The 25851-nt window shown below is 50.7% G+C and overlaps 1 protein-coding gene across 1 annotated transcript in view; it reads right to left on the reverse strand.

Annotated features, from left to right (window-relative positions):
* The window catches only part of JAKMIP1 (janus kinase and microtubule interacting protein 1), a 73258-nt gene that overhangs the window by 30066 nt on the left and 17341 nt on the right, over positions 1-25851 (reverse strand). The window contains exons 3-9 of the mRNA XM_012662842.1: positions 22450-22569; positions 18990-19136; positions 17991-18131; positions 16292-16354; positions 4093-4221; positions 1968-2096; positions 119-202 (exon numbers count right to left, since the gene is read on the reverse strand). Coding sequence (XP_012518296.1) covers positions 119-202; positions 1968-2096; positions 4093-4221; positions 16292-16354; positions 17991-18131; positions 18990-19136; positions 22450-22569 — 813 coding nt within the window. The remainder of the gene's footprint in view (positions 1-118; positions 203-1967; positions 2097-4092; positions 4222-16291; positions 16355-17990; positions 18132-18989; positions 19137-22449; positions 22570-25851) is intronic.

The raw sequence follows: 25851 nt of genomic DNA on the forward strand, positions 1-25851 counted from the left end.
CTGCAGCTCCAGATACACTTCCACAGAGCACCCCCCTCAGCACGTAGGCAAGCACCAAGGACACCATCAACGGGACAGAAAAGCAACGATTCACAAACACATCATCGTTCCTGCTCACCTGTCCCTTCTCAACCAATAACTTCTCCAAATCTTCGATTTTGGCCTGACACCTCAGCAGATCAGCCTGTAGCTGTTCCCGAGTCTGGAAGGGAAAGACAGGGAAGTGAGCAGGTCCCCTCGAGGGCAAGAGAGAAGCAGAAAGGATCGCACAACCTGAGCAATGCCCGCGCCGCTTACAGGCACCCCTTAGGCACGGGTTCGTGCTCAGGAGCACGTATTCAAACTCGGCCTGCTGTCTACCTAGTGGCGTGGAGGGTCACCTGTAGCTACCGACATAAAATTGTCAGGAACCGAAAGGTCTTGAGAGTTTGCCAGTTCCAGCTCCCCTCATTTTACAAACAAGGAAAATGAACCTAAAGAAGGAACCAGTTTCTTCAGGGTGACGAGTGAGCCAGAAGCGAGAGGCTTCAGGGCCCCAGCGCGGCTTTCCGAGCCAGCGCGGCGTTTGCTCGCTCAGCACAGGAGGTGACTGCGCGGCGCACACTGCTCGGCCTCCGCCTGGGCCTCGTGTGGCCGACAGCAAGGGCCGAAAACCAAGACTTCGAGCACCAGGTAACTCACATGAACAAGGGAAGCCAGTGGGGGTGGGGCGACAGGGAGCAGTGGCGAGACAGGCTAGAGGCCCACGGCCCAGCTCGGGAGGCAGCCACAGCTCCCGTGGAACGGGAGGCTGGTGTGGCCACATGCTCTGACGTTTCAAGCGAAGTCGGCAATCTGGGTTTCTCTGTGAAACCTCTTGACTTTTAAATGTTGGCAAGTGGGTGCAATTAAGAAACAACCAAAACAATTCAGCCCAAACAAAGCCTAGTGGTTCCCTCCTCTGACCTAGAGGATAAGACCGAACCTTCCTTTATGGCACAGAAGCTGCCCTCCCCGCCAGCCCCGACCCCCATCTCTCCTGCCCCTGCCTCACACGCAGGGCTGCTGCCCCTGAACAAGCCCCACATTGGGGTGTCCTCTCCTCTCTGCATCTGCCATCCATGAGAGGTTTGCCAGACAATGCCCAATTCCAGTACATCTCCTCTAAGGCCGTCACAATCTACACCCCGTGCAGTTTTCAAACGAGGTTCTCAAAACAGCACTGACTCAGAGTCAGAGAAACCTGGCTTTCACTCTCAGTTCGGTTACGTATTGTCTAGGTGTTTGGGGGCAAGTTTCTCGGTTTTTTCTAAGCCTCGGTTTTCTCATTCAGAAGATGGGGTTAATTCCTCCTGCCTCCAGGGGCTGTTGTGGGAATAAGACGGGGATGGGACACAGGAAGGCACTGGCACCCATGCTATGCACTCTGGGAGGCCCGTGCTCCCAAGAGGAAGAGCAAGCAGGCCCTAGTCCATGTGGGTCCTAAAGGTGGGAGAAGGGCCAGTGGGTGGAAGTTTCCCGAAGGCAGAGCTCAGCCCAGCATGAGGGATGACAAGGCCTGGACTTAGGTGGCTGAGAAGGCCCAGAGTGCCTCGCAGGCTGAGAGCTCCCTGAGTCCCCCAAGTGTTCCAGGGAGGTGTCTGGGGTCTCAGCCCTGGAGGGAGGTGAGTGTAAAGCCCACAAGGCCAGCCAAGTCTCTGGCTTCACGCACAGCCTTAGGTCCTGGAGGCGTGCTCTCTTGCAAACAGACGGCACACGCGACAGGTGCTAGCTAGACAGCAGCACCATTTCTTCTGGCAGCTGGACACCCCAGAGCTCCTGTGGTCACATCAAGGATGGAGAGAGAGTTCTGGAACATCGCCACAGTGGGGACTTTGCTGAGTCCAGTGTGAAAGGCAGGATCCGTGACAGAATCTCACCTCTGGAAAGGGCCACACCACCTAGCCTTCTGCCAGCCCTTGCCAGCCCTGAGGGCCGGCCGCACTTACCCGGGCCTCCCTCTCAGCGTCCAGCGTGCCCCCCACCTGCTCCTGGAGCAGGGCATAGGCTCGCTGCAGGGCCTGGTACTCCCTGGTCAGCTGGCAGAACCGCAGGTCGGCCTCTTCTCGGGCAGTGGCCTTAATGTGATGGAGAAGAAAACAATCAATCAAGCGCGGCACTTGCCGGGGCTTTGAGTGCCAGAGTGGACTTGGACAAAACCAACGTCCACATGCCACGAGGCTTAAGGAGTCTGCCGTTGCCAGGAAGCAACGAGGGCTCCGGAGGGAGGGCCAAGAGGAGACACCACCTCGGCCGTGAGGGCTCTTCCCAGAATCGCGTGGATGGTGCGGGAGCAGGTGGGACAGCAGCCCAGCGGCAGGGCGAGGGTTCCGCGGTAAAGGCGCCCCCCCACCCGGCACCTCTCCTGGGAGCGTATCGTAAGCGGCAGCCACACAGGCGTGTGAAGACGCACATTGGAAAGAGCACTGTGCTCGTGCTTGTTCCAAGATGTGAAAAGCTGGAAACACCACAAATGCCCCTGTCAGGGACCTGCTGAGTGGCGGATGTCCATCCGTGTGAAAACCCCCACATGGCTGTGGTCCTGGGAGAAGAGATGTAGAGCCACATGTTTGGGTGCCGGAAGATGCCTTTTATGCATCAGTGGCTGGAAAAATGGAAATTAAAAAGCGCATGTCTGGCTGGTTCTGTTTAAGTTCATTGTAACAGGATATGAAAACGAGACTTTGTGCTGTGGCTGAGAATAGTGCCCCAGATGCCGAGCAGCCTGGTGCAGACCGCGTGCAGGGCACGCCTCGGGCTGTGGTGGGTCCCCCGCATGGGCGAGGCCCCTCCAGCTGGCGCTCGGCTGAGGCTGGTGGGCCGATGGGGAGGACGGTGTGTCTTTCTCCCAGCATGAGAAGGGATGTCAGGGGCACTACTTGGAGAGGTGATACGTATCCCCTGGAGTCTTGGCACAAGGTGGCACAGCAAAGAGAAGGGCTGCCTTGGGGTCAGATGTGCCTATGCCCACAGAATGGGCCACATTCTCCATGACCAAAGGGACCCATGGGAGGAAACCAACCTGGAAGTCATTCTAGAAGGGGTTTCACAGAGCAGGCCACCAGGAGAGGGGAAAAGGACCCCAGCCAGGTCTCTGTGGGAGGCTGACCACCCAGAGTCCTGGGACATGGGAAGTCCCAGAGAGGCAATGATCACACCCCCAACAGGAAGCTGCAGAGAGTGGTCCCCCCAGGGGAGCTTGTGAAAGCCCAGAGAAGTGCCCCCATGAGAAGCAGCACTGTGCACCTGGCCCAGCCAGAGGGCATTGCCCCAAGGTCCAGATGCCCCTGGCAAGTCCCCCCAAACCCTTCCCACCCAGGCCCCTCCCTGGGCTCAGAAAAAAAGCCACCAGGGGCCTGCAAAGGGCCAGAAACACAAGGAAGGGAAACAGCAGCCGAGCCTGACACAGACCCCAGCAGGGAGGAAGGGGAAGGTCTGCCTTGGATGAATCCAGAGCTCAGGAAGTTAATCAAACGTGGCTATTCCTGTCACTGGAAGGTCCAGGGTCTGCCTGAGGTTTTACCTGGGACTCTGAGGGCATGCAGCTGGGGAGAGGTGAGAGCGGCTCTTCACGCCCTCAGTATCCAGCCCGCTCTGTAAGGTGGTCATTACCCGGAGGGCACAGACGCTCAGAAAAGGGGAAGGCAGTGACCTTGGGGTGGCCAGACGCCAAGTGTGTTTCACCTTCCTCTTTACACTTTTCAGGACTGCTCAGATTTTCTCCTACAATGATGCTTTATTTCTGTAGTCAAGAAAAGCAATGAGACTGTTTCACCTGGTAGTGTGTACGTATACACACGTGCGTGGGGACAAGGGAGAGGCTGCCACACAGCAACTTTATCTGTGAATGGTAAGTAACACCAGGTGTCACACGTGAACGGCTCGGCTTGTCCGGTAAATCGGTGCTGGGAAAAGAAAGGGCCCCACGTGCTGTTCCCGTTGCCGGGGTTCCTGAGCCCACAACAGGGTGGCCCCTCTTCCTGATCCATAGCCTGGATAACGCACTGCTGGGAGTGGTCCCTGGGCTTTGAGCCACAGGCAGGTGAGCTCCTGCACTCCCACTGGCTTGCTTACATCGTCCAGGTCTTCTTCAGGCGTGGCCGGGGTCCTGTCCGTCCTGTCTGTGTTGTAGGACGTCTCCGACAACGTTTCTGAGTCCGCAGACTCCTCGTCAAATCCAAAAAACGTCTCCACAACATGCTTCTATAAAAAGCAATTTGCATGACATTAGCAACAGACTGGGGAACACCAGAGTCCCCCAGCCCTGTCATCATCACGCCAGTGCAGGGGGCTACGATTGGTATCCTAAGACATAGTTAGGGCGCTTGTAACTGGGTGGGACAGGAGGTGGCAGGAGGTGGGGCTTGAGTTCCAGGCTTACAGGTAGAGCGAGCTGGTCAGACCCTGGCTCCAGGCTCTCGAGCTGCCGACCCATGCAAATCACTCAGGCCCTGTAAGTGCCAGCTTCCCGCTTCAGCAAATGGACACAGTAACACCCCCACCTCACCTGCGAGCACAAAAGGGGTCTCACATGCACTGCCCAAGCAGTGCGACTGCTGCAAAAGGAGAATGGGACAGGGCCAAGGCAGGTGTCTAGTTCCAAGGCAAGAATCTGGATGAATCTGGATGCCAGAAACAGGCACAAGCTTAAAGAAGTAGAGTCCGTGCACTGACCCCAGGCCTCTGACTAGCAGGGCACGTGCGTGGCCCACGCCCTCACCAGAGCTGCGCTCAAAGGCAATTTTCACTTAACTATTCATTATAGAAAACTGGGAACATTTCCGAAATCAGCAGGCGTAGCGCAAAGGATCCTCATGAACCCATCACTCAGAGTCAAGGTAATTTCAGTGCTCTGCGTTCCAGTCTCCAGGGTACCCTGCCCACCACTTGTCCCACCCCAAATTCCACAGTGTACGGAGCTTCATCCATTCATTCATCCATCCATTCAGCAAACACTGGCCAAGCACCTTCTATGGGCCAGACACTGGGTAAAGCCTGGCGGATACAAGAGGATCAAAATCAGGCATGGTCCTTGCCCCGAGGAGCTTGCGTCAACAATGTCCTTCGTTTTAGGAACATTGCTTTTTTCCCCCAGATAGCCCCTGAGAAAAATTTGTATTTGTTTTTACAATCAATGAATGCTTTCCAGACCGTGAAGGAGGAATCATACTAAATTCCAGAGCCCAGCCCCAGCCCCTTGCTGGCTCTTCCAGGATGTGGCTGGTCCCCCTCCCCAGCCACGAGGGAGCAGGGTGCGCCCATGTGCTAAGGGCCCCCCTCACCCTGGGTGTTTCAGCCCATATGTGTCTGCAATCTCATCTCTGCAAACATGAGAAAAACGTGGCTGGTACCACAATTAATAACATGATTGGGAAATAATTCAGACATAAGGCAGGAAAGGAGACAGGAGCGACATCTTTGACACCTTACACAGTTAGAGTTTCTGAAGGGGCTTCAGGGGAGGAGCCCACCACTGTGCACCACCCAGAATGCACTTGCATTTGGCATCTTTCTGTGTCCTGCTTTCCCTTACGCTCCCTTCCTGGTTGCTAACACGGGCAGGGCACACCTCTCCCTGAAAGCCACACTCCTGTATCAGCTGTGTCCTCAGTGGCTCTGCAGGTCCCTACAGGCAAAACGCAACACCCCCAAACCTGCGCCTCCCACAGTCCGACCTACGCTCAGCCGCAGCTCCAATCTCTCAGGTGCTCAGGCCCCAAACCCAGGCATCGTCCATGCCCTTCTCACTCTCCCACGCCCGTCCCCTCCAGGACAAATCCTGCCAGCTCCACCTTTAACCTAGAATCCAGCCTTCTCATGGGTTTGGTCTAAGCCACCATCACCTCTCACCAGAATTATGAAAACCCCTCTCACTGGTCTGCCTGCTCCTGCCCTGTCCCTCAACCTGGCGGCCACAGAGATTAAGACAAAAGTTACGTCATATTGCTCCTGTGCTCAAGCCCCTGATGATTCTCCGTGCTCAAGTGAAAGCCAACACCTGTGTAGGCTCCACGCGGTCTGAGAGAACCTGCAGGATCTGCTCCCACCACTCTGCCTCCCCAGACCCTCTTCCTCTGCACGTGCTACACCTCATGGACACCTGCCACAGGGCCTTTGCACTGCCTAGATGCTCTTACCCAGAATCCACACAGCCCTCTCCCTCACTCCCCCCGGTCTTTGCACAAATGCAACCGACCGACCATGTGAAAAAAGGCTTCCCTGACCACCGCACCCATGCCCCACCCCACCCCGCCCCACCCCCTCGAGCCTCCCCTCTGTGTTCTCCTCCACAGTACTTATCTCCACCTGACAAAGGTACACATTGCTATTGTGTTACTGCTGGTCTTCCCCCTTTCCCCCTCTAGAATGGAATCTCCACAAAGGCAGGGGTTAGGGCCCGGAACACACTGGCTGTTGCGTGAGTGCTCACAAAGACAACTCTGCTAATGGACAGAAAGCCAAACTGGCTCATGTGTCCATGAATCATCTCAGGTTTGCATGGCATGCTTTCCATTGATTCCTGCAGCCAGCATCAGCTGGGCATGACCTGGTCACACTCCCCAGGTAAGTCTAACAGGCAGGGATGTGAGGAATTGATTTCAAATAGCGTTTCTCTCCTGGCAGAGGTTGGGGACAATTATATATGCAAATATCCCCTCCAGATACCTGACTTCTGGTATCACAAACTCTCCCAATAATCTCTAGAGAGCAGAGATAGTGACATCCCCCATAGTTGTGACACATTTGCAGCACTTGAAGCTCTTCCACGCATACACGGTTCACCCCCGAGTTCCAGGTCCCACGTATTTCTGGGCAGCCACTCAGCTCACCTTATTTCTTGTAAACACCACTAATTGCAAGGCCTCTGGGGACAGGTCTGTGTTTGCTGCTGTGCCTACTGGCAGCCATGATACAGGGAGGGCCCTGCCCCGCACACCAAGGGGGCCCCAGGAGGCATCAGGGCACACACTTTCCAAACAATTAGGACACATTCCTGGGCTTGACCATCCACTGTCAGTGTCAGGACTGTCCTGGGGGCTAAAGACTCAGCATCCAATTACCTAGGATGACCCATTTTCTGAAATGCTGCAGGACCGCTGGCCGAGTACTTACAGAGCCCATACACAGGCTGTACCTGCTACGCTACAGACCTGTGTTTAAAGCAGAGCTGCCTTTGTAAACAGCCCAAGTCCAGACCCAAGTGGAGCCCCCTAAAGTAAAACATGCCCCCAGGGACCTAGACCCCACTACCCCTGCTGTAGTGAGGAAAACAGGAAGCAGCTCTCAGGGTGGAAATCAAACGCACAAGGGCAGTCAAATTATAACCCTATAGTGATGGAGAAGAACCCACAACTATATAAAATGTCCACAGCAGCAAGGAGTTGCCCGGGATCCGACTCCCCAGGCTTTTATAACGTACGGGTCAGGTTAGTTTGATTCCTTTAAGGGGTAGTTTACTTAAGTGATTATACTACATGGGAAGCCTAAATAGACTGTATCTATGTATGCCTCTATCAATAAAAACGCAGAAAAGGATACTTTAAAATGAAAACATGGTGGCTGTCTTCTTTGAAGACAACGCAACTGTTTCATACCACATTTTCCAAATATACTGGAAATAATTCAACCCTGCTTAGCAAGGGATGAGAGGAGAACCATCTAGAAAACATCATTTCCTCTCATGCTTGGCACATATAGGGGCTTTAAATAAAGGTCAAGCATGAACGAAACTGTCCAGTTTTCTGTGTCTCAATAATTCTAAGATTCTGTGGCCACTTCCTAACAAGAGATACTTCAGGAGCGTAGCTTTCCATCCTTTGCTCATTCCAAACATATCTACTATAGAAAAAGGGCTCATTCCTCGAGACTCTAATTTTCCTTACAACCAAAGTCTTGCCTCATTGACTCCTTCTTACACACAAATCCAGATTTTAAAGTTCAGTTTTGGCAAAAATGAATGGCGAGCGAACACATCTTGTCGTGTGCACTTTGAATGTGTGGAGGTGCTCTTTCCTGAAAGGTCAGATGGACAAAAAGGAAGAGGAGACGCCCCCAAAATGTCCCCTCAGCTGCATCCAGCCCTTCTTAGCCTCCTCTCTTCTGTCTCTGAATCATTCCCAACAGAACTGCCCATCACATGCAGGGGCATCTGGGCACAGCTGGGGGCTGTCACAGAGCCTCAGGAAAGGCCCCCCAGAGCCAGCTGCTTACCTTCGTGCTTATACGTCATCTCTTGGCAGCCAGAGAAGTAAAGGCACACCAGGGCGCAGAGGCAGAGGAAGAAGGAGAAGAACAGCACAAACAGCACGTACTCCATCACGCGAGGCGGCCGCAGGTGCTAGCCAGCGTGCCTGGGCTTGGCCCAAAGCCACACCGTCGGCATCGATTTCCAGACTTTCTCCAGTCCTAGGAAAAAGCACCAATTCTCCCCCCACACCGGTCTCCTTTCCTCTGCCACACCGCCCCACTGTCCCCAAGGCTTCCTGCGGACAGGAAGGCTCCGGGCACCTTCAGCACACGGATGCCAGCTCCGGCAGATCTCCGATGCTGGCCACGCTCCCTATGGGCTGGGAGGAGCCGGTTTCCTGGGCTGGGCTGGGCTGGGGTGCCCTCGTCACAGAGGACAGCTTCTGAGCCAGTCTACTCTCTGGGGACCTTCCTCCCAGACCCCAGTCCCCCTGAGCCTGTTGTCGACTCCGCCGCACAGGCCCTGGGTCCCCGGACACTTGCAAGGGCCCCCAGGAGCAGTGCTGGCAACAGTATCGTGGCGAGAGCCTTCTCCTTTAGGAACAGAGCCATGAGGAGGCACCTCCGCGCGCGTGGGTCCGGGAAAATTCCCTGCTGCCCCGCCATGCCATGTGTACCCTGCACTTGCTAGACTGGCTGGTTTCTTGGCAATCATTTCATCAGCATTTGTTTTACCATTTTTACAGACTGAAGCAAACCATCATTCAAGGGAAAATATGTGACTTTTGAACTAGATCACAGTCTTCAGGTTGCCCTGCCCAGACTCTACGAGAGCCTTGTGTTTCTTAGAGAAGCATCACTAGGCATAACATCAAAAGCAAAAACCCTCATATTGGAAAAAGTGGGCAGATTTTACCATAAAAAAGTAAAATTTCTATACTTTGATGGATACCAAAGCAACATCAAAAGGCAATGGATAATTCATAAAAGAAATACATACAGCCAAGTTCATACCTACACTTCAACTTCAACCACACGTGATGCTCTGTTCCTTTTACAGGTTCGCATCAGATGAGCCATGCAACTGCATCATGCTGCCCCATTTACTGTTGACCAACCCTCCAAGTCACGTTTGCAAAAGAGGCGCTGCACAGCCAGGCTTGGAAACAGTTCAGGGATGGGCCTGTGCCCAAGGTGAGCCAAGGAACACCAGCCCGGGGACTTTAGCTCAAACTCTGAGAAGGAGAGACTCGCTCTTCCACAGAGGTTGCTGGGCAAGTGTAATGCAAGCCTGACGCTGCCAGAGCCATTTGGGCCACCACATGGGGAGTGCCTGCCTGAGAAAGAAGGCCACCCACCGGAACGCAGGGCTGAAAGACAGAGAGAGGGGGGGGTCCTGACAGTAGCCTGTGAGCATCTGGATCTAGCCGTGCCTGAAGCCAACACCCCTAGACATTTCAGCTCTATAAATTCCTTTCCTTGCTTAAGTGACTTTGAGTTTTTGACACTAGGAACAGAAAAAATCTCATCGGCCATCTACAAACTATTGAGCTCTGGGACAAGTCTAAAGGCTGATTTCTACACCTGGATCCTCAAAAGAAACCTGGAAAGTGCTGGCAGGTGCAACAGCTGCCTGGGCCTCAGGGGTTCTTGGCTTTGCAGAAACCACAAGGGATGTTCCAGTCTGGCTGGCTCCTGGACCTACTCAGACTCCACCTCCACCCAGAGGCTCTGTGCCCTGTCACTTGACCCCCTGCTGTGACTGAGGCAGTCCACAGACAATGCCTGAGGGCTGCGGGCAGGCAGGGCTAAAGGAGGCACTTCCTTGGCCTTCCCCACTGAGCCCGCTGTGAACGCGGGGCAGCCTCAGGCCCTGAGCCAGTTCAGATGAGGCAAGATGTCTGATAACAACGACCTTCGGTTTTTCCCAGCACTTGACCCAAAAAAACAGACTGGAGACCCCGTGTGTCAGCCACAGGTGCTGGCTCCAGCCCTGCTCCTGTGGCTGCCAGGAGCATGCGCGGTTCCCAGTCCCACTCCCTGCAGCCTGCTTCACTCCCTCGTTCAGCCGTGGCATCCTCTGAGCTGTTCCTGGAGCTGAGCCCCGCAGAGGCAGACGTAGAAAGGGACAGGGACAAGGGGCTGCAGCAGGTGCCAGGACAGAGGAGCACGGAGGCTGAGGAAGCCCAGAGCAGGAGTGACGTGCCCGGCCAAGAGGTGCCACAGGCCTGGATGAAACGGTGACGACTACGCCAAGTCCCAAAGGAGCCGGAGGCAGCGAGCGGAGGAGGTGGGAGGCACTTGCCTGGGAGGTGAGGCAGCGTGGCAAGGCCGGCACCTGCGGCCGAGGCGCACAGGAGGCCCTAAGGCAGCAGGTGCACAGCTGCTTCCGGGCCTTGGGGGGCGGGCCAAGGAGCCCCGTGGAGTGTTTTTAGGAAGAAGGCAGCAGGGTCAGACTGTGCCTCGAAAAGGCCATTCTCACAGCTTTGGAGGGGAGGGAAGGTGCTGGAACAGAGGAGCAGCCAGGGAGCTGTTTCCAGGACCCCAGGAACAGGGATGAGGACCTGACCCCAGGCAGTGGAGATCCCTGAGAAAGCCAGTGGGCTGGAGGGGCAGGGCCGCGACCCAGAGCCTCTGCACACACCCCTCCCCACAGGGCCTGGAGTCCCCTCCTGAGACCAGGCAGGAGGCCAGGAACCTGCAGACCCGGCAGCTCCTCCCGGAGGACTGAGGCTCACTGCTCTGCTCACGCCTGACAACAGCAATAAATCACCCAGAACCGCCATAACTTCCTGTCTATTCCAGAGTCTTCAGATGTGGTCGGGATGGCCTTGTGGTCTTTGCTACTCTGGACGAGGTGCCCACTGGGGCCCCTGCAGCCAGGGCAGGCTCCTGAGCTCTGCTCCCGCCTGCACCAGCTACAGCCTCCTCGTGCTGCCCGGCAGCCGGCTGCGCTCCCCCAGGCACAGGACCCGTGTGGTCTCTGTGAGGCGCTGCTGCTGCCGAGCTGCCGGGGTGTGGCCCAGGACACAGCCCTGCGTCTCCGTGACTGTCCCAGTGACCCAGCTCCAGGACCTGAACCTTCTCCAGAGCCCTCTACCACAGGCCCCCCACTTAGCTGGATCCACTGCAAGTTCTCGGCCTCAGCCGAGGTCCCAATCACACCTCCAACCGAGGCATGTGAGCAAGCTGTACTAATTTTTAGCCGTTTTCACAGACTCAGGACTCTACTGCGATACAACTTCTGTGCAAGTTTCAATATCCTACAACACAACTTACCACCATGGCGGGGGCTCCTGCTGGAGTTAGCCCTGACGCCAGACCTCCTGCAGAGCAGGCCACCCACCCCAGCCCTCCGGGACAGGGCCCAAGGAACCGCTCAGGGTTCTTCTCCCACAACCCCTCCCTGGGGGCTAATGTGAGCCCACGCTGACCTAGCAGGATGCCTGGAGAAAGAGACTGTCAACAGCAGTCTTATCCTTGGAGGGCGTCCCACAGGGGACTCCTGGGCAGGCCCAGTGAGACCCGGTCACACCCTCAGGGAGCCGAGGGCTGACACCCCTGCCCTGCCCTACCTAGCTCCACCTGCCACGACCCAGCTGTGGGTGTGGAACTGCAGGCGCTCTCCTTCAGGGAGTCCGGAGAGGTTTGCTAGGGTCCTTCCGAAAGAGAGTAAGGAGCCAGAGAACAGGGACCAGCCTGTCAGGCTTCCGGAAAATTCTGGAACCTTCAATGCATTCACCACAGTATTCTGTCAAGCAAAGCCCTGGGCATAGTGGCAAAGCACTTGGATGTATAAGGGATAGACAGCAATGGAAGCGTTTAAGGGGAAAAAGAAATGACAGTTGCCTCCTGGTATCCCTGAGGGGTTGCTCCCAGGACCCCTGAACCAAAACGCTGAAGTCCCTCATATAAAATGGTGTAGTATTTGCATATAACCTACACAGATCCTCCTGTGTACTTTAATCTCTAGATTACTCATAATACTGTACCTAATACAATGTAAATACCACATAAATACAGTCAGATGCCAAATAATGCATTTCAGTCAACAACAGACCATCTATACAACAGTGGTCCTGTAAGATTATAACACTGTATTTTTACTGTACCTTTTCCGTGTTTAGATAGATTTAGGCGCACAAATATTTCCCACTGTGTTACAATCGCCTACGGTATTCAGAACAGTAATGTGCTGTCCAGGTTTACAGCCCATGAGCACTAGGCTAGACCACACGGCCTGGGTGTGTAGCGGGCTGGACCATCCAGGTGTGTGTAAGTGCGCTCTGCAATGTTAGCACAAGGACGAAATCGCTCCGCTACGCGTTCTACGCGTTCTCGGAACTTATTCCTGTCCTGGAGCGATGTGTGACTGTGGTTGTTATACTGTATTCTCAGGGAATACTGAAAAGGAAAAAAGTCTGTACATGTTCAGTGCAGACCCAGCCATCCATTTTTTCCAAATAGTTTTGATGCACAGTTGAGTGAGTCCACAGATCTGGGACCGTGGGGTAGGGAGGGCCCAGTGTACCGAGTGCCTGTGGCCTGTGATCGAGAGAAAGGGAGGCCACTCAGGCATGACGGGCGGCCCTGGGGGATTAGAGGACATGCTCAGGCCCGATGGATCCAAACGCCCATTCCACTGGCCCCATGTTGCACGATGCCGGGATTAAGCAGGTGCACGGGTGGAAACTGGTCTACACTGAACCCTGAGAAAAAGAAAAGATGCTGGTGGGTCCAGGAAACAGCGAGTGGGAAAGACCCTCGCCCAGCTCAGATTCCCAAACTGGGCCTTCCAGTGGCATTGAACTACTGTCGTTCAAGTGGTCACACATTCCCATTCTTCTGGGAGAGTCCAGTGTCATGCAAATGCGTTTTTCGGAAAAGACAATTCACCTTTTCAGCCAACAACCAATTAGGGACACACACTCTGTGCCAGGCAGTGAACAGGACACAGGGCAGGACAGACGGCCCTGCCGGCACCTGCCACAGAGGCGAGTACAGCAAATCACAACTCGACGCCAGCCCTTGTAAGGTTCTCCTCCCATAAGCACATTCAGAAATCGTTAAAAAGGGGAAAAGAAACCTTTTTTTTATTATAGGGATTCTGATATAAGTTTGAAAAATAAAGTCATGGCTCACCAACGGGTTTCCGGAAAACCCCACGCGGAGACGTCATGGGTATATAAGGCCACACCGCACCCAGTGAAGGGGACAGACTGCATGTCCTTGGATTTGTGCTCTTTAAACGTCTGTCCCGCGGTGGAGATGGCACTCACACACACTGCTGGCAGCTGTGCGAACTGATGCAACCTCCGTGCGCGGTGGGTGGGCGTGTCCCCCGGCCACAGCCTTCCCACCCCTGCCTCACATCTCACCTTCTGGGAATCTACCTGAGGGGACCATCCACATGATGGACACAGCTTTCTAGACAAAAGGAGTTTGCCATGCTGACATTTACAGAAGCAAAAAGTCCAACAACAGGGGAAAGGGTAACTAAATAATGGCACGGTCACTAATGAGACCTTCAGCAATCGGGGAATGAAACAGGCCCGGCCCAGGAAGAGCCGCCTGCGTGGGCAGGGGCACATTCGTTGCAGCGCCGCTCACAGTGCCGGGCAGGGGGAGCAACGTGCCAGCAGCTGCAGAGTGGCAAACAGATTGACGGCCCGTCCACTCAGCAGATTACGTAGCCACGAAAATTTATATTTACGATGGCAGCACTGAACACGGATAAATGCTTGCAGTGTGCTGTTAAATAAAAATGCAGGTGCAGACGTGTGTTCCACAGTTCCAGCTGGGCAACGCACGGCACCAGGAGGTGCTCTGCGTGATGCGCCACTTTCCGTTCCCAGGCACTCTGTAATGCGGTTCTACTTCTTCCATAAAAGTATATATTTAAATATAAACGATTCTACCAAACCACTTCCCGTTTCTGAGTTCCTAATATCAGCGTGCGGAGACGTGCACCGTGCTCGCCTTGCCTTGCTGGGAAAAGCTCGGGCCTTGGCGTCCCAGACCTGAGTTTGAACCTCAGCCTTGTCAAGTTACTTTTTCTCTGAGTTATTTCTATATTTTATGTCTATATGTTTCCTGTAAATGGAAAATGGAAAAAATAATACTAACCTCATAGGGTGGCCGTGAGAATTCAGTAAGACCGTGTAAACGACCACTCATCCAAGGATCCGGGACATGCAAATAAAATGAGCCCGGAGGACTGATAGTGGCGCAACCTGAATGCTGCACCAAGATCACCAGGAGGCAGCCCACGGGCCAAACATCGCTCGCAGATACATTTTCTTTGGCTCACAGATAAATATTTTACAGGCTGAGTACCCCTTATCTGAAATGCTTAGGGACCAGAAGTGTTTCAGATTTTGGATATTTTTGGATTTTGGAATATTTGCATAAACATACTGAGATGTCTTAGGGATGGGACCCAAGTCTAAACACAAAACTCATTTAGGTTTCATATACGCCTTATGCACACAGCATGAAGGTTATTTTATACAATGTCTAACAATTTTGTGCTCGAAACGAAGTTTTGACTGCATTTTTATTGTGATGTGTCACGTGAGGTCAGGTGTGGAATCTCCTACTCATGGTGTCCTGTCAGCGCTCGAAAGGTTTTGGATTTGGAAGCATTTTGAATTTCAAGTTTTGGATTAAGAATACTTAACCTGTATTTGGACCACAGTACCACAGACATTTGCTCCAACATTTAAAATCCTTAGATTTTACATAAAGTCTGGTGTTAGGGATTGAATTGTGTCCCCAAAAAAGATATGTTGAAATCCTAGCGCTGGTACCTCAGAATGTGACCTTATTTGGAAACAGGCTCATTGTAGACATTGTTAGTTAAATTATCATGAGGTCACACTGGAGTAGGGTGGATTCTAATCCCACTAGTGGTGTCCTTGTAAGAAGACAGCCATGTGAAGGCATGAAGACACACAGGAAGAAAGAATGTCACGCAGTGGTGAAGCCAGAGACTGGAGTGATGCAGCTCGCAGGCCAAGGACACCAAAGATTACTGGGAAACCACTAGAAGCTACGAGGAGGCAAGGAAGGATTCCCCACCAGTTTTTGAGGGAAGGAGCATGGCCCTACTGACACCTTGATTTCAGACTTCTGGCATCTAGAACTGTAAGACAATAAATTTCCATTGTTCGAAGCCACCCATTGTGTGGTACTTTGTTAAGGCAGCCCTAAGACACTAATACACAGGATCAACACCTCTTTTTAAAGACTGAAATCTCTAACACCACCTGACCTACCTCCTTATAGCAGCCCAGATTCAGGGCCCAGTTTGACACAGTCCCCACCACTCCCTACTGTCACCCTGACACCCAGGCTGTATGTCCTTCCCCATTTGCCATCAATTTGCACAGGTGTTTTCCATATAGACAAGAACTATTTCCCTATAAACACATCTCTAGCAAAAAATAAACTGGGCGGGACACTTGGGTCAATAAAAAGGTGAGGAGGCCCATGTCTTCGTGGAAGTGAAAAATAGGTTTACAGGTTTAAATGCAAACTGTCTTTTTTGTACCTGCTCTGATTTGCTCTTTTACATTCCAGCTTGGTCCCTGTGGGCATTTGCGTTTTACAAGCCCTGCTCTACGTCCTCCCTACCAGGGCTTTCAGACACTATTACTAAGAAATGGGCGAAACTATGTTTTCCAAAAAGAGTGCAGTTCTGCATGATTAAAAAAAGAAACCACGATGCTCCTGGATTTTTTCAGAACAGGATGTTAGATGATATAAACCAAGCCTGAGTGTCCTTTAAATCCTTCAAAAACTCTAAGTATTTATGTTTTTAATTTGGGGTGACTATACCCTGAGGCCTAAATACAGAATTCATCGGTAAGTTTTGCATGAACTAATTACAATAAACAGATCACATTACTGCCATAATTTATGTTGCTTTGAGAGATGGTGGTGACAGGTTTCTCATCATCAAACACGAGGAGCCATGTGTGTCTCTGCTTGCAGGGCCCCTCTGCGAGGCTCCCCGGGGACCGCCCTGCCCCGCAGATCTGGGACACAGCGGCAAAGCGGGGCAGCTGCCCCAGCACAGGCTCACCTTGGGCGGCTTCAGACTTTTCCCTCGATACCTTTTGGAGCAGCGCAACAGCCGTTCTTTCTCCTGGAAGGAAACACAATTGTTGGCATTTCCAGCCTGCTGCATGTCACACCACCCAGCACAACTGGCTCTCAAAGGGAGCAGCTTACGACACCGTTGCGCCTGCTCGTCTATCCCAGGCAAGGGCTGGCCCAGGCTCCAAGCACTTAAGTGGTGGCTGCTTCTCAGCAACGAGAGCTACAGAGCCACACCATCTGCTCAGGCCTAAGGGCCTTCCGGAAAAAGTGCTAAGAACTGCCAGTCCTGTAAAACTCAAGCCTACCTTCTTTTGGGGCTGGAAGCTGTAAAAAGCACTAAGCAGGGCTGAGTGAACATCTGCTCTGCTGGCCTTGGCCGGCTCTTCCTGTGACAGCCTCAGAGTATGAGAACACCTGCAGCTTTGGATGCAGACGGAGCTGGGGCCAAAGCCGCTGGGCCTCCTGCTAGCCAGGTCATTCCTCTATTTTTCTGATGATTGGTTTGTTCCTTTGCTACATGGGGCCAGAACCTGCCCAGCAGCATTGCCCCAAGAAAGAAACAAGAGACTATGGGTGCCTGGTAGCCACTGTCAGCAGAAAGAGCACTGCAGCGCAGGGGCAAAAGCAGCAGCATTTTGCTCCATAAACCTGGGGAATTTTCCTCTTTCTAATCATGCTTCCTTTTCACTTCGGCACAGACGTATGGTCTGCCCTTCCTGATCTTCACTGACGCTGTTATCTTTATTTTCCCTATCCTTGACTTGGTTTATGATTCCTCTTTTCACTTTATTGTCATTTTATTGAATACGTTTTTTCATCCCAAGCTGCACTGCATCTTTTGTGTAATGAAGCAAAGATGGATGGACGCATGCATGGATGGGTGGACAGAAGGGTGGAAGAATGAATGGATAGGAAGGTGGAAGGAAGGGAGGGAGGGGGATTTACAGAGGAGAGAGGGACAGAGGCAGGCAGAGTGAACGTGACAATTACCATCAAAGCCTTTTCTAGAATTTTGACCCTGGCTTTTCTACTCTTCAAAGACCCGTGCATGGAACCATCACGCACCGCGTTGGGCAAATAGAAGACCCAACTAAAGCTCACTGCGGTGTTCCCAGACTGGCGCCTAAGCTCCTTTCACAGAGAGCTGCAGAATTCTCCAGATGTGACTACCCACCTACTTCAGGCATGCTCACCCCCACCTTAACAGGTGCACACCCCACATACATGTCCAGGAAACACACACAGCCTTAGCAAGCCCTTCAAGTTCTAGTCTGACTACAAGGTTCAGGGTTGCAGGCTCGAGTTCACAGTCTGCGACTGCTGAGCTGGAGAAGAATCAAAGCCTTCTCAGGGAAAGGTCATGCCCACTCCATCAGGGCCAGCAGACTCATTCTGAAGACTGAAGCTGCTGCTTAACCATCGCAAACCATGGAGAAGATCTGAGAAAAAGAGTAGCTACGGAAACCGTCCCAGGTACCAGTAATCTCATCTAAGGGAAGTCAAGGCTGCCTTATGGCAGAATGAAGTAGGAACGTGTACGTCACGGTGACCCAGCGAGTCCCAAAGTCAGCACTGCCTGATCCTGGCCTAGTTCAGCAGTACTGCCCTGAGCCCTGACATCTGTTCCTGACACCCGTGTGACATCCTGCTGAGCTGAGTCACGCCAGCTGAGCCAGACGTACCAGCGCGAGGTCGTCGATGACGTGCTGCTGCTCCAGCACCTGCAGCCTCAGGAACTCGATCTCCTGCTCATCCCTCGTCAGACTGAGGTCGTTCAAGGAGGTGTGCCGCTTCAGAGACGCCTGCGCTGACAGCTTCTCCTTCTGTAACCAGAGGGAGAGAGAGCACCGCAGCGTGACCCTCCACAACACTTATGAGGGACGGCAGTGGACCGGGCGCTTGGGTGTGGGATGGAAGGGTGATGGGAGGAGGGAGGGGATGATGGCCGCCAGCCCCAGCTGGAGGAGTGGTCAGGGCTGACTGTGCACACTGCTGAGGGGAAGGGTGCGCAGGGCCTGGGGGCAGAAGATGATGCTGAAATGAGCCTTGAAAGCTGGGAGGAGAGGAGAGGGCTCCATGGAACAGCGATTACACATGTGCACACCTGCACCTGCTATGGCACAGAGCAGGGCATGCATGCTCAGCCCCTCGGTCTTCTCAGCTGCAAAGCTGGGGTTATTAATACTACTCTGAACAATGACCCTGGAGCATTCTAGAGACCATCAACTACAAGACACCCACCCTGACCACAAAGACCAATCATCCTCACTGGAGATTAAAAAACCCTTATGCAAAGCATGCACAGCAATAAATGTCATCGCTTTGACATACTGAGTATCCACTGTGAGCTCTGCTTTCTCTGAGGACTTCACGTGCCACCATTGCACCCTGTAGATAGTCGTGCAATGTTCATACTTTCGTTCCCACTTCATAGATGAAGAAACAGAACGAGAGCTGTGTTTAAGGACACAGCTGCCTCCCTCTAGGCTCAGATGCCCACAGCACAGAACATTCTGGAGCAGTGGAGAGGAGAGAGAGGGGTCTGTGGACCTGCTCTGCCCCTGAGGCTTCCTGGGGGGCGGTGGCAGGCGGGCCTTGGAGCGCATGGACTGGCAGGGTCAGGGCTGGCGACCGCAGGCAGAGGCAGAGTGCCAGGGCCGGCCCCGGGGTCGACGGCTCACCATTTCCACGTTTTCCCTGGTGAGGTTCTTGATCTTCTCCTCCATCCTCTGGATGCTCTGCAGCAAATCCTCATTCTTCTTGTTCATTCGCTTGTTCTTCTCCACCAGGGGCTTCAGCTGGACCTCAGTCTCACGTGAGCGTTTCAGCTGTGATTGTAAAAGGACATAGAGGGTCAGACAACTTGAAGACCCAAAGGATGGCCAAGGCAAACCATGGAGTTGAGCAGAGATTCAACCCCAGCCTCCTCGGGACCAGAGGCCCCTGTGAAGACCACAAACACCAAAAGAGCACATGCGCCAGCTGCCAAGCACAGCATCTCACCCGAGCCTTGTGGGGCCCGAGTGAGGTGCCCAAGGAGGAGGGTGCAGCCCGAAGGGGAGGCCACAGATCAGGCTCAGGTAGCCCTGTTGGCAGGCGGCCTGCGCTGCCTACTGTCCCACTCTCCTTTCCCTCAGGGACTCACCCCGGAGGTCACAGATCACACATAGAAAGACCAGTCCAGCTACCTAGCTCCTCCCGGCTCCCACTCCCCCACCTACCAACTCAGCAGGCAGTTCCACGCCCTGACAGCATATAAGCCCTGGGCCCCGACACGGTGCCAGGCTCAGTGCTGGGAGCACAGAGAGCACTACGGCGTCCAACCAGCCCTGAAAGGACATGCCCAGTCTTCCGTGATCAGCCACGTGTCCTTTCCGTACAATCGGCATCTGGGGACCCCTCTCGCACCAGGCCCTGTGCCGGGCACTGGGTCAAGGGATGACATGACAGGGATGCCCATCCAAACAGATGGGGAAGAGGACCGGGAGAGGCCATGGAGGTAACACCACGGGAGAAGGGAACCACATGCCCACATGTTCACAGATTCCACACCGTCCAGCGGGACCACCGACTAGGGTGATGGGGAGAGAAGGGAGGGCGTGGGCTAGCCTGATCTGGTGGGGTAGGCGGGAGAGCTGGGTCATTCAGTCCATCCCCAGCCCTGGGGACCTTGAAGCAGAAGAATTCTGTGGGTAGATCTGCCTTCTAGAACAATCTATTGCCTGGACTGCTGTGTGGAGGCCAGACCAACAAGACGGAGACTGGTGAGAAACCACAGTGGTGGGCGACAGGGAGGAGGAACCCGGGGACCTGCACAATTAGAGGCGCCCATGCCTTTTCCTTCAGAGGACAGTGTCCTTGGAGACACATTCACTTTCTAGCTGCACGACCAGGGGCAAGTTCTTAGCCTCAGTTTCCTCATCTAGAAAATGAGAATAATGACAGCTCCTGCCTCCTAGACTTGTGGTGAGACTTAAATGCATAGTGGGAGTCTTCACAGGGTTATTTTAATGGACGAGAATTAGAAACAACGTAAGTATCCATCAGTATTACAGCCACCACAAGAACCACCACCACGTGCCAGCAAGTGCTGCCACGAGCCCGAAATGCATTAACCCTTCCCCCGCATTCTCTCTCATTTCACTCTCACCACGACCCCAGGAGGGGAACCATCCCCAAACCCCATTTCACAGACAAAGAACCAAACCCAAAGAGATGATGAGGCAATGTGCTCAAAGTCACAAAGAAAGTGCTAGAACCAAGAATCGAACACAAGAGACTAACTCCGGAGTCTCCAGACTGTAAAAGTCAAGGTAAAATATTCTGATGGTATCTGCTGAAATATAAAATGTACCATGTGACTCCAACATTCTACTAGAAATCTACCACACAGAAATAAAAGTTCAAGTTAGTAAAGACAGGAATGTGTCTTCCATGTCTCACTGCTGTAACAGCAAAGAAACCTGAACAAGCCCAAATATCCCCCATGAGCGGAAGGGCTGAACAGACCGTGGGACAGCCACGCTGCGGGGCGACGCGGCCTTTGAGGAGACAAAGGCGGATCTCCGCACGTCACTTCAGTGGGGAGTGCTGTAACTCAATTAGGCGAAAAAAGCACATTGTAGAACAACGCAAAGGGGAATAAAACTCATTTTATAACCATGAGATAAAACAAAAAGTCTCCTGGTGGATGTCAATACGTTTTATAAGCATTGAAAACATGTAAGAACCACCCAAACTAACAGTAGTTATCTCTTGACTTTAAGACTAAGGCCAGGTGCAATGGCTCAAGTCTTGCACTCTCAGCACTTTGGGAGGCTGAGGCAGGAGGGTTACCTGAGGCCAAGTGTTCAAGACTGGCCCGGGCAACATAGTAAGACTCTGTCTCTACAAAAAAAATTTTTAAAAAATAAGCTGGGCACAGTGGCACAATATAGTCCCAGCTACTCGGGAGGCTGAGGCAGGAGGATCACTCGAGCCCAGTAGTTCGAGGCTGCAGTGAGCTATGATAGCACCACTGCACTCCAGCCTGGGTGACAGAGTGAGACCCTGTCTCTAAAAAAAAAAAAGATTGAAGCACTGGCAAACTTACCAATTTCTATTTTAGCTACTTCAGTGTAGTCTGAACTGTTCCCAGTAGTCTGTGTTTTCCCTAATCCTCTCAGCAAGCTATTTTGCAGCTCATGAGTGCTTTTTTAGCTTATGAGTATTTAAATAAAAAGTGGAGACATAATATTACATGTACAGGCTGATAAAGTCATATAAAATATGCCTTTAAAAATACTGGAAGGAAATGAACTTATTTTGATCCTGTCAAAATTATGAAGAGGTGATAATTATTTACATTTTTTAGTACCCATTTTTTCAAGTATTCTGTAGATATACTTCCCTTAATACAATAAGGATTAGAATAAACATAAAAATTATGAGGTATTTCTCAAGAAGTTTATGTATCAACTACCACTACATAAAAATTACATAGCTATTTATCTACAAAATTTAAACATATTCATGAAATTGCTATTTTTATTGGAGATTTCTTTTTTAACCAGAAATCCATGTTCATTATTTTTAAAATTAGATGTGTATCAAATTTTATGCAAAAGAAAGTAAATAGATAAGCAAAAATGAAAATTACCCATAATCATGCCACCTAGAAGAACAATTCCCAACATCCAGGATGATGACAATGTATTTTTGTTCTATAACTGCTTTTATCATTTAATTTACTGTGAACAAATGTCAATTTGTTCCATGTCAATTAAATATGGTCTACATCATCAATCTTAAAGACTGCATAAAATTCATTGTATAAATATTCCACAATTACTCTGACCAATACTTTAGTATTCAACAATTGGGTTTTTGGCTGCTATTATAAACAACATTGCAATGAACATCCTTTCCACACTCCTCAGTGAAATTCTAAAATTGTTTGCTAAGCATAAAGTCTTGCAGAAACAAAGGGCAGTAACATATTTCTTCAAAAAGCATGTGCTAGATTTTCAATCAAAAAGAAATAAGAAAGCAAGCACAGACAACCAGAGGCCTCTGCAATAACTTTCTGTTTAAGGCATGCTTTGTGGCCCCAGGGCCCTGCCTTGCATCTGCAAGGCACCATCTGTCTGGAGGGCTGATTACCAGTTCATTCCTCTCATCTGCCAAGAGGGTATTTCTGTCTTCCAGCTTCCGTATCACCGAATTCAGTTCAGCAATTTTTAGTTGAAATCGCCTTACATCTCGCTCATCCATATGTTGATCCTAAAAAAAGGCAACATACAAATGTACTTTGAAGAAGCTGAAATGATTCAAAGCACTCCATAGAGCCTTCCAGAAAATCAGAAAAGTCACACGATGGCAAAACAGGTGAGCTCTTTATTAAGGGGACTGTATGCCACACAGCAAGGAGGGGAACACTCCAAGCTCCGCTGCACATTGGTGGGAAGACTTCATCTTAGAGGCACGGACACTTCAGACCCTTCAATGGCTCCCTGGGGACCTCGTGTTGAGCTCTGCCCACCCTGCATCTCTTACAAAGGCCCATCACATGCCATTCACGGTTCCCAGGACGTGCTAACACATTCCTCAAGAACAGGGACACTGGGTTGGTCTTGCTCAACACTGAAATGCTGGCACCTAATACAGTGTCCAGCACATACAATTCATAACAGACACTCAAATATCGAATGAATGAATGAATGAATGGATACCTTCTGCTTCAGCCTCCTCTGTGTCTTTATTAAGTACTACGAAATAAAACTAAAATCCTAAGCCCTCTGCTAGCTAAATGGAACCCCCTCAGCCAAGAAGACCCTGGAAGCACCTTAAAACTGAGTTCCCAGCCATGATGGGAGGAGAGAGATAAAGCACAATTAAATGCATATGATTTCCCTTCATAAATATTCATGACTCCTCCTATAGCTTGTTAAATGTGTACATTTGGCCACCCCACTCAGTACAAAATCCTGCTCCCTTTTGTCTCTTCTATGAAACATAGGTGCCTGGCTTCTGGCTGGGTCTCAGCTTCCCAACCTGTCGGAATGGACACCCAGCAGTTGCTACCCTTAATGAGAAATAAAGCTCTCCTTTTTCCAGAGTAGAAACCTCGCTAATATTTTTTTTTTTTTAGTTAACAAATGGCAACCACGAAGGGACCAGGGAGACCCCCAGTTTCCCCCAGCATGACCTCTTGCATGACCCCACTGATAGCTCAGTTGTCTCCCTGACCTCGCTGGGAGAAACTCAGGTAAGCTCCCCTGGATCCAAGATCTCCCACTTTTAAGACAAAGATCTCAGAGACTTTATTTCTCTCTACCCCTTCCCTTCATTCCTCCCAGTTCCAATTCCCTCCATTCCAGAGCCCTCTGTTTAGGGGGCTACTCCAGTTTCCCTGGTTCCCTCCATTCTGAGCCCCAAGGGAATGTTTTGTAGGTCCTGGTTTGGGGAGGACCTAGTTAGATTCAGCTGGTCCGTAGGGTTTATGAAGACACTCATGTTCCGGCACTTGGGGAGGACACACTCATAGAGGTAAGTACAATTACAAAAACTTTAATTCTAAGAAAACGGTCTCTGATCCACTGTCATCAGAGACACTAGTCACTAACATGCTTAAAAAAAAAATAAAAAATTCTTACACATGTTTGAAATCTAACCTAAAATGACTTAAAGTTTTGCCAGCCACAATAAAATCTTAGGAGACCTTTAGGTTACCTGCGTGTTCATTTAAAACAAAAAGGCTATCAAACCTCCCAGAATAATGAAGAAAATGCTATAACTGGTATTTTGAGTTTTCCAGATGGGATTGAGTCTCTCATAGCCTCCCTTAAAGAGAGTAATTTAAAATAAAAAGAGACTCAAAAAAAAATGGCACATGCAAAATATTTAGAGTCGACTCTTTCCTTTTTTCTTTCCTCTCTTTCCATCTCTGCTCCTAAACAATGGTTCTTTCTTCTCAACTAGTTTTAAAAAAAATTGCTCCAAATGTTGGCCTTTGTTTTTTTTTCTTCTGTCTAAAAATTTCTCTATGATATCTGCTCCTGGAATGGGACACAGTTGCCTCATTATCACAATTTGTTTCTTTTTCTCTCTCTCTTTTGTCTATCTCTAACAAACTCTAACCCAAATTTCTCCCAAACTATCAGTTTGGCTTTTAATATGTAAAACTTTTGGCTTCAAATTAGACTAAAGAGATTAAAAATATTTGGCCCCAATGTATATTTCTTTAACATATTTTAAAATGACTGCTGCAAAACTGCCTTTTATGAAAAAAAAGAATTTAAGAGTTTCTACCTCTAAAAATCTGGAAAGTAACATCTGCCCTCTGTTCTATCTGAGAACTATGCCCGCAGGGCATCCTTTATGTAACAAGACCACCTTTGCTAACCAGTCAAGACTTTCTCTCTCTCTCTCTCTCTCTCTCTCTCTCTCTCTCTCTCTCTCTCTCCTCCAAAATCTGTTTTTCTGCTTTCAAGCCTTAAGGGACATTTAATTTCCTATCTCCTTCCACCTATGAGTGGCACATGAGACTTTTTGTATATAAAGGACTCAGACATATTAAATCACATGTATAGTTTTACTTGCTCCATTCTCAATGACAAACTTGTATTTTTAGTTTTGAGCCTCTAGATTCTGGTGTCCTTTTGTTTTTAAGGTTTTTATTATTTGTCCAAAGTTTGGACTAAATCCTGGTTAATTCTTGACTATGAAAGAAAAATAATTTTCTTTATGACGTTTTTATTTGACTCCCTAATGGAATAGGTTCCTTTTTCCAATTTGATACCCAAATTCTTCTTCTTTAATTGTCAAATTATCAATGTTATTTATCTTTCATTTCACTTCTGAGAAAACCAGAGTCATGGTACCTGAAAACTAGACATGATTCAATGAAGCCTACAGATCTTCCCCATCTGAACCCCCCGGGCCTGGTTGCCGGCGCCCTGCCACTGCACAGACAGACCGTCCTCCCCCAGGCAGGGACTCTCGAGGAAGAGGGAGGTCCATGAGACTGTAAGGGCCAATTTAAGGAAGAGAATGGTCTTAACAAAATACTTATGTTTATATAACTAATAAGTCTGTACCAAAACCAAGACTAAAATAACTTGGTACTTATACAGATAAGTTACTTTTATAACCATATAAGTAACCATGTAAGTTACTTTTATAGCCAAAACGGGGGACTGTGAACTAAAAATAAAATCCTAAGCCCTCTGCTAATTGAACGGACCCCTCTCAGCCAAGGAGACCCCAGAAATATCCTAAAACTGAGTGCTCAGCCATGATGGGAAGGGAGAGAGAAACACAATTACGTGCACATGATTTCCCTTCATGAATATTCATGGCTCCTCCTATAGCTTGTTGAATATGTACATTTGACCACCCCTCTCAGTATAGAATCCTTTTCCCTTTTGTCTCTTCTTTGAAGCATGTGTGTCTGGCTTCTGGCCCGGGCTAGCAGGTTGCTACCCTTGATGAGAAATAAAGCTCTCCGTTTTCCAAAGTATAAACTTCATTAATATCTTTTTAGTTAACAGTACCAAGCTACTG

This window comes from Propithecus coquereli, unplaced genomic scaffold (assembly GCF_000956105.1).
Source record: "Propithecus coquereli isolate 6110/MARCELLA unplaced genomic scaffold, Pcoq_1.0 Scaffold785, whole genome shotgun sequence".
In the NCBI taxonomy this organism is placed as follows: domain Eukaryota; kingdom Metazoa; phylum Chordata; class Mammalia; order Primates; family Indriidae; genus Propithecus; species Propithecus coquereli.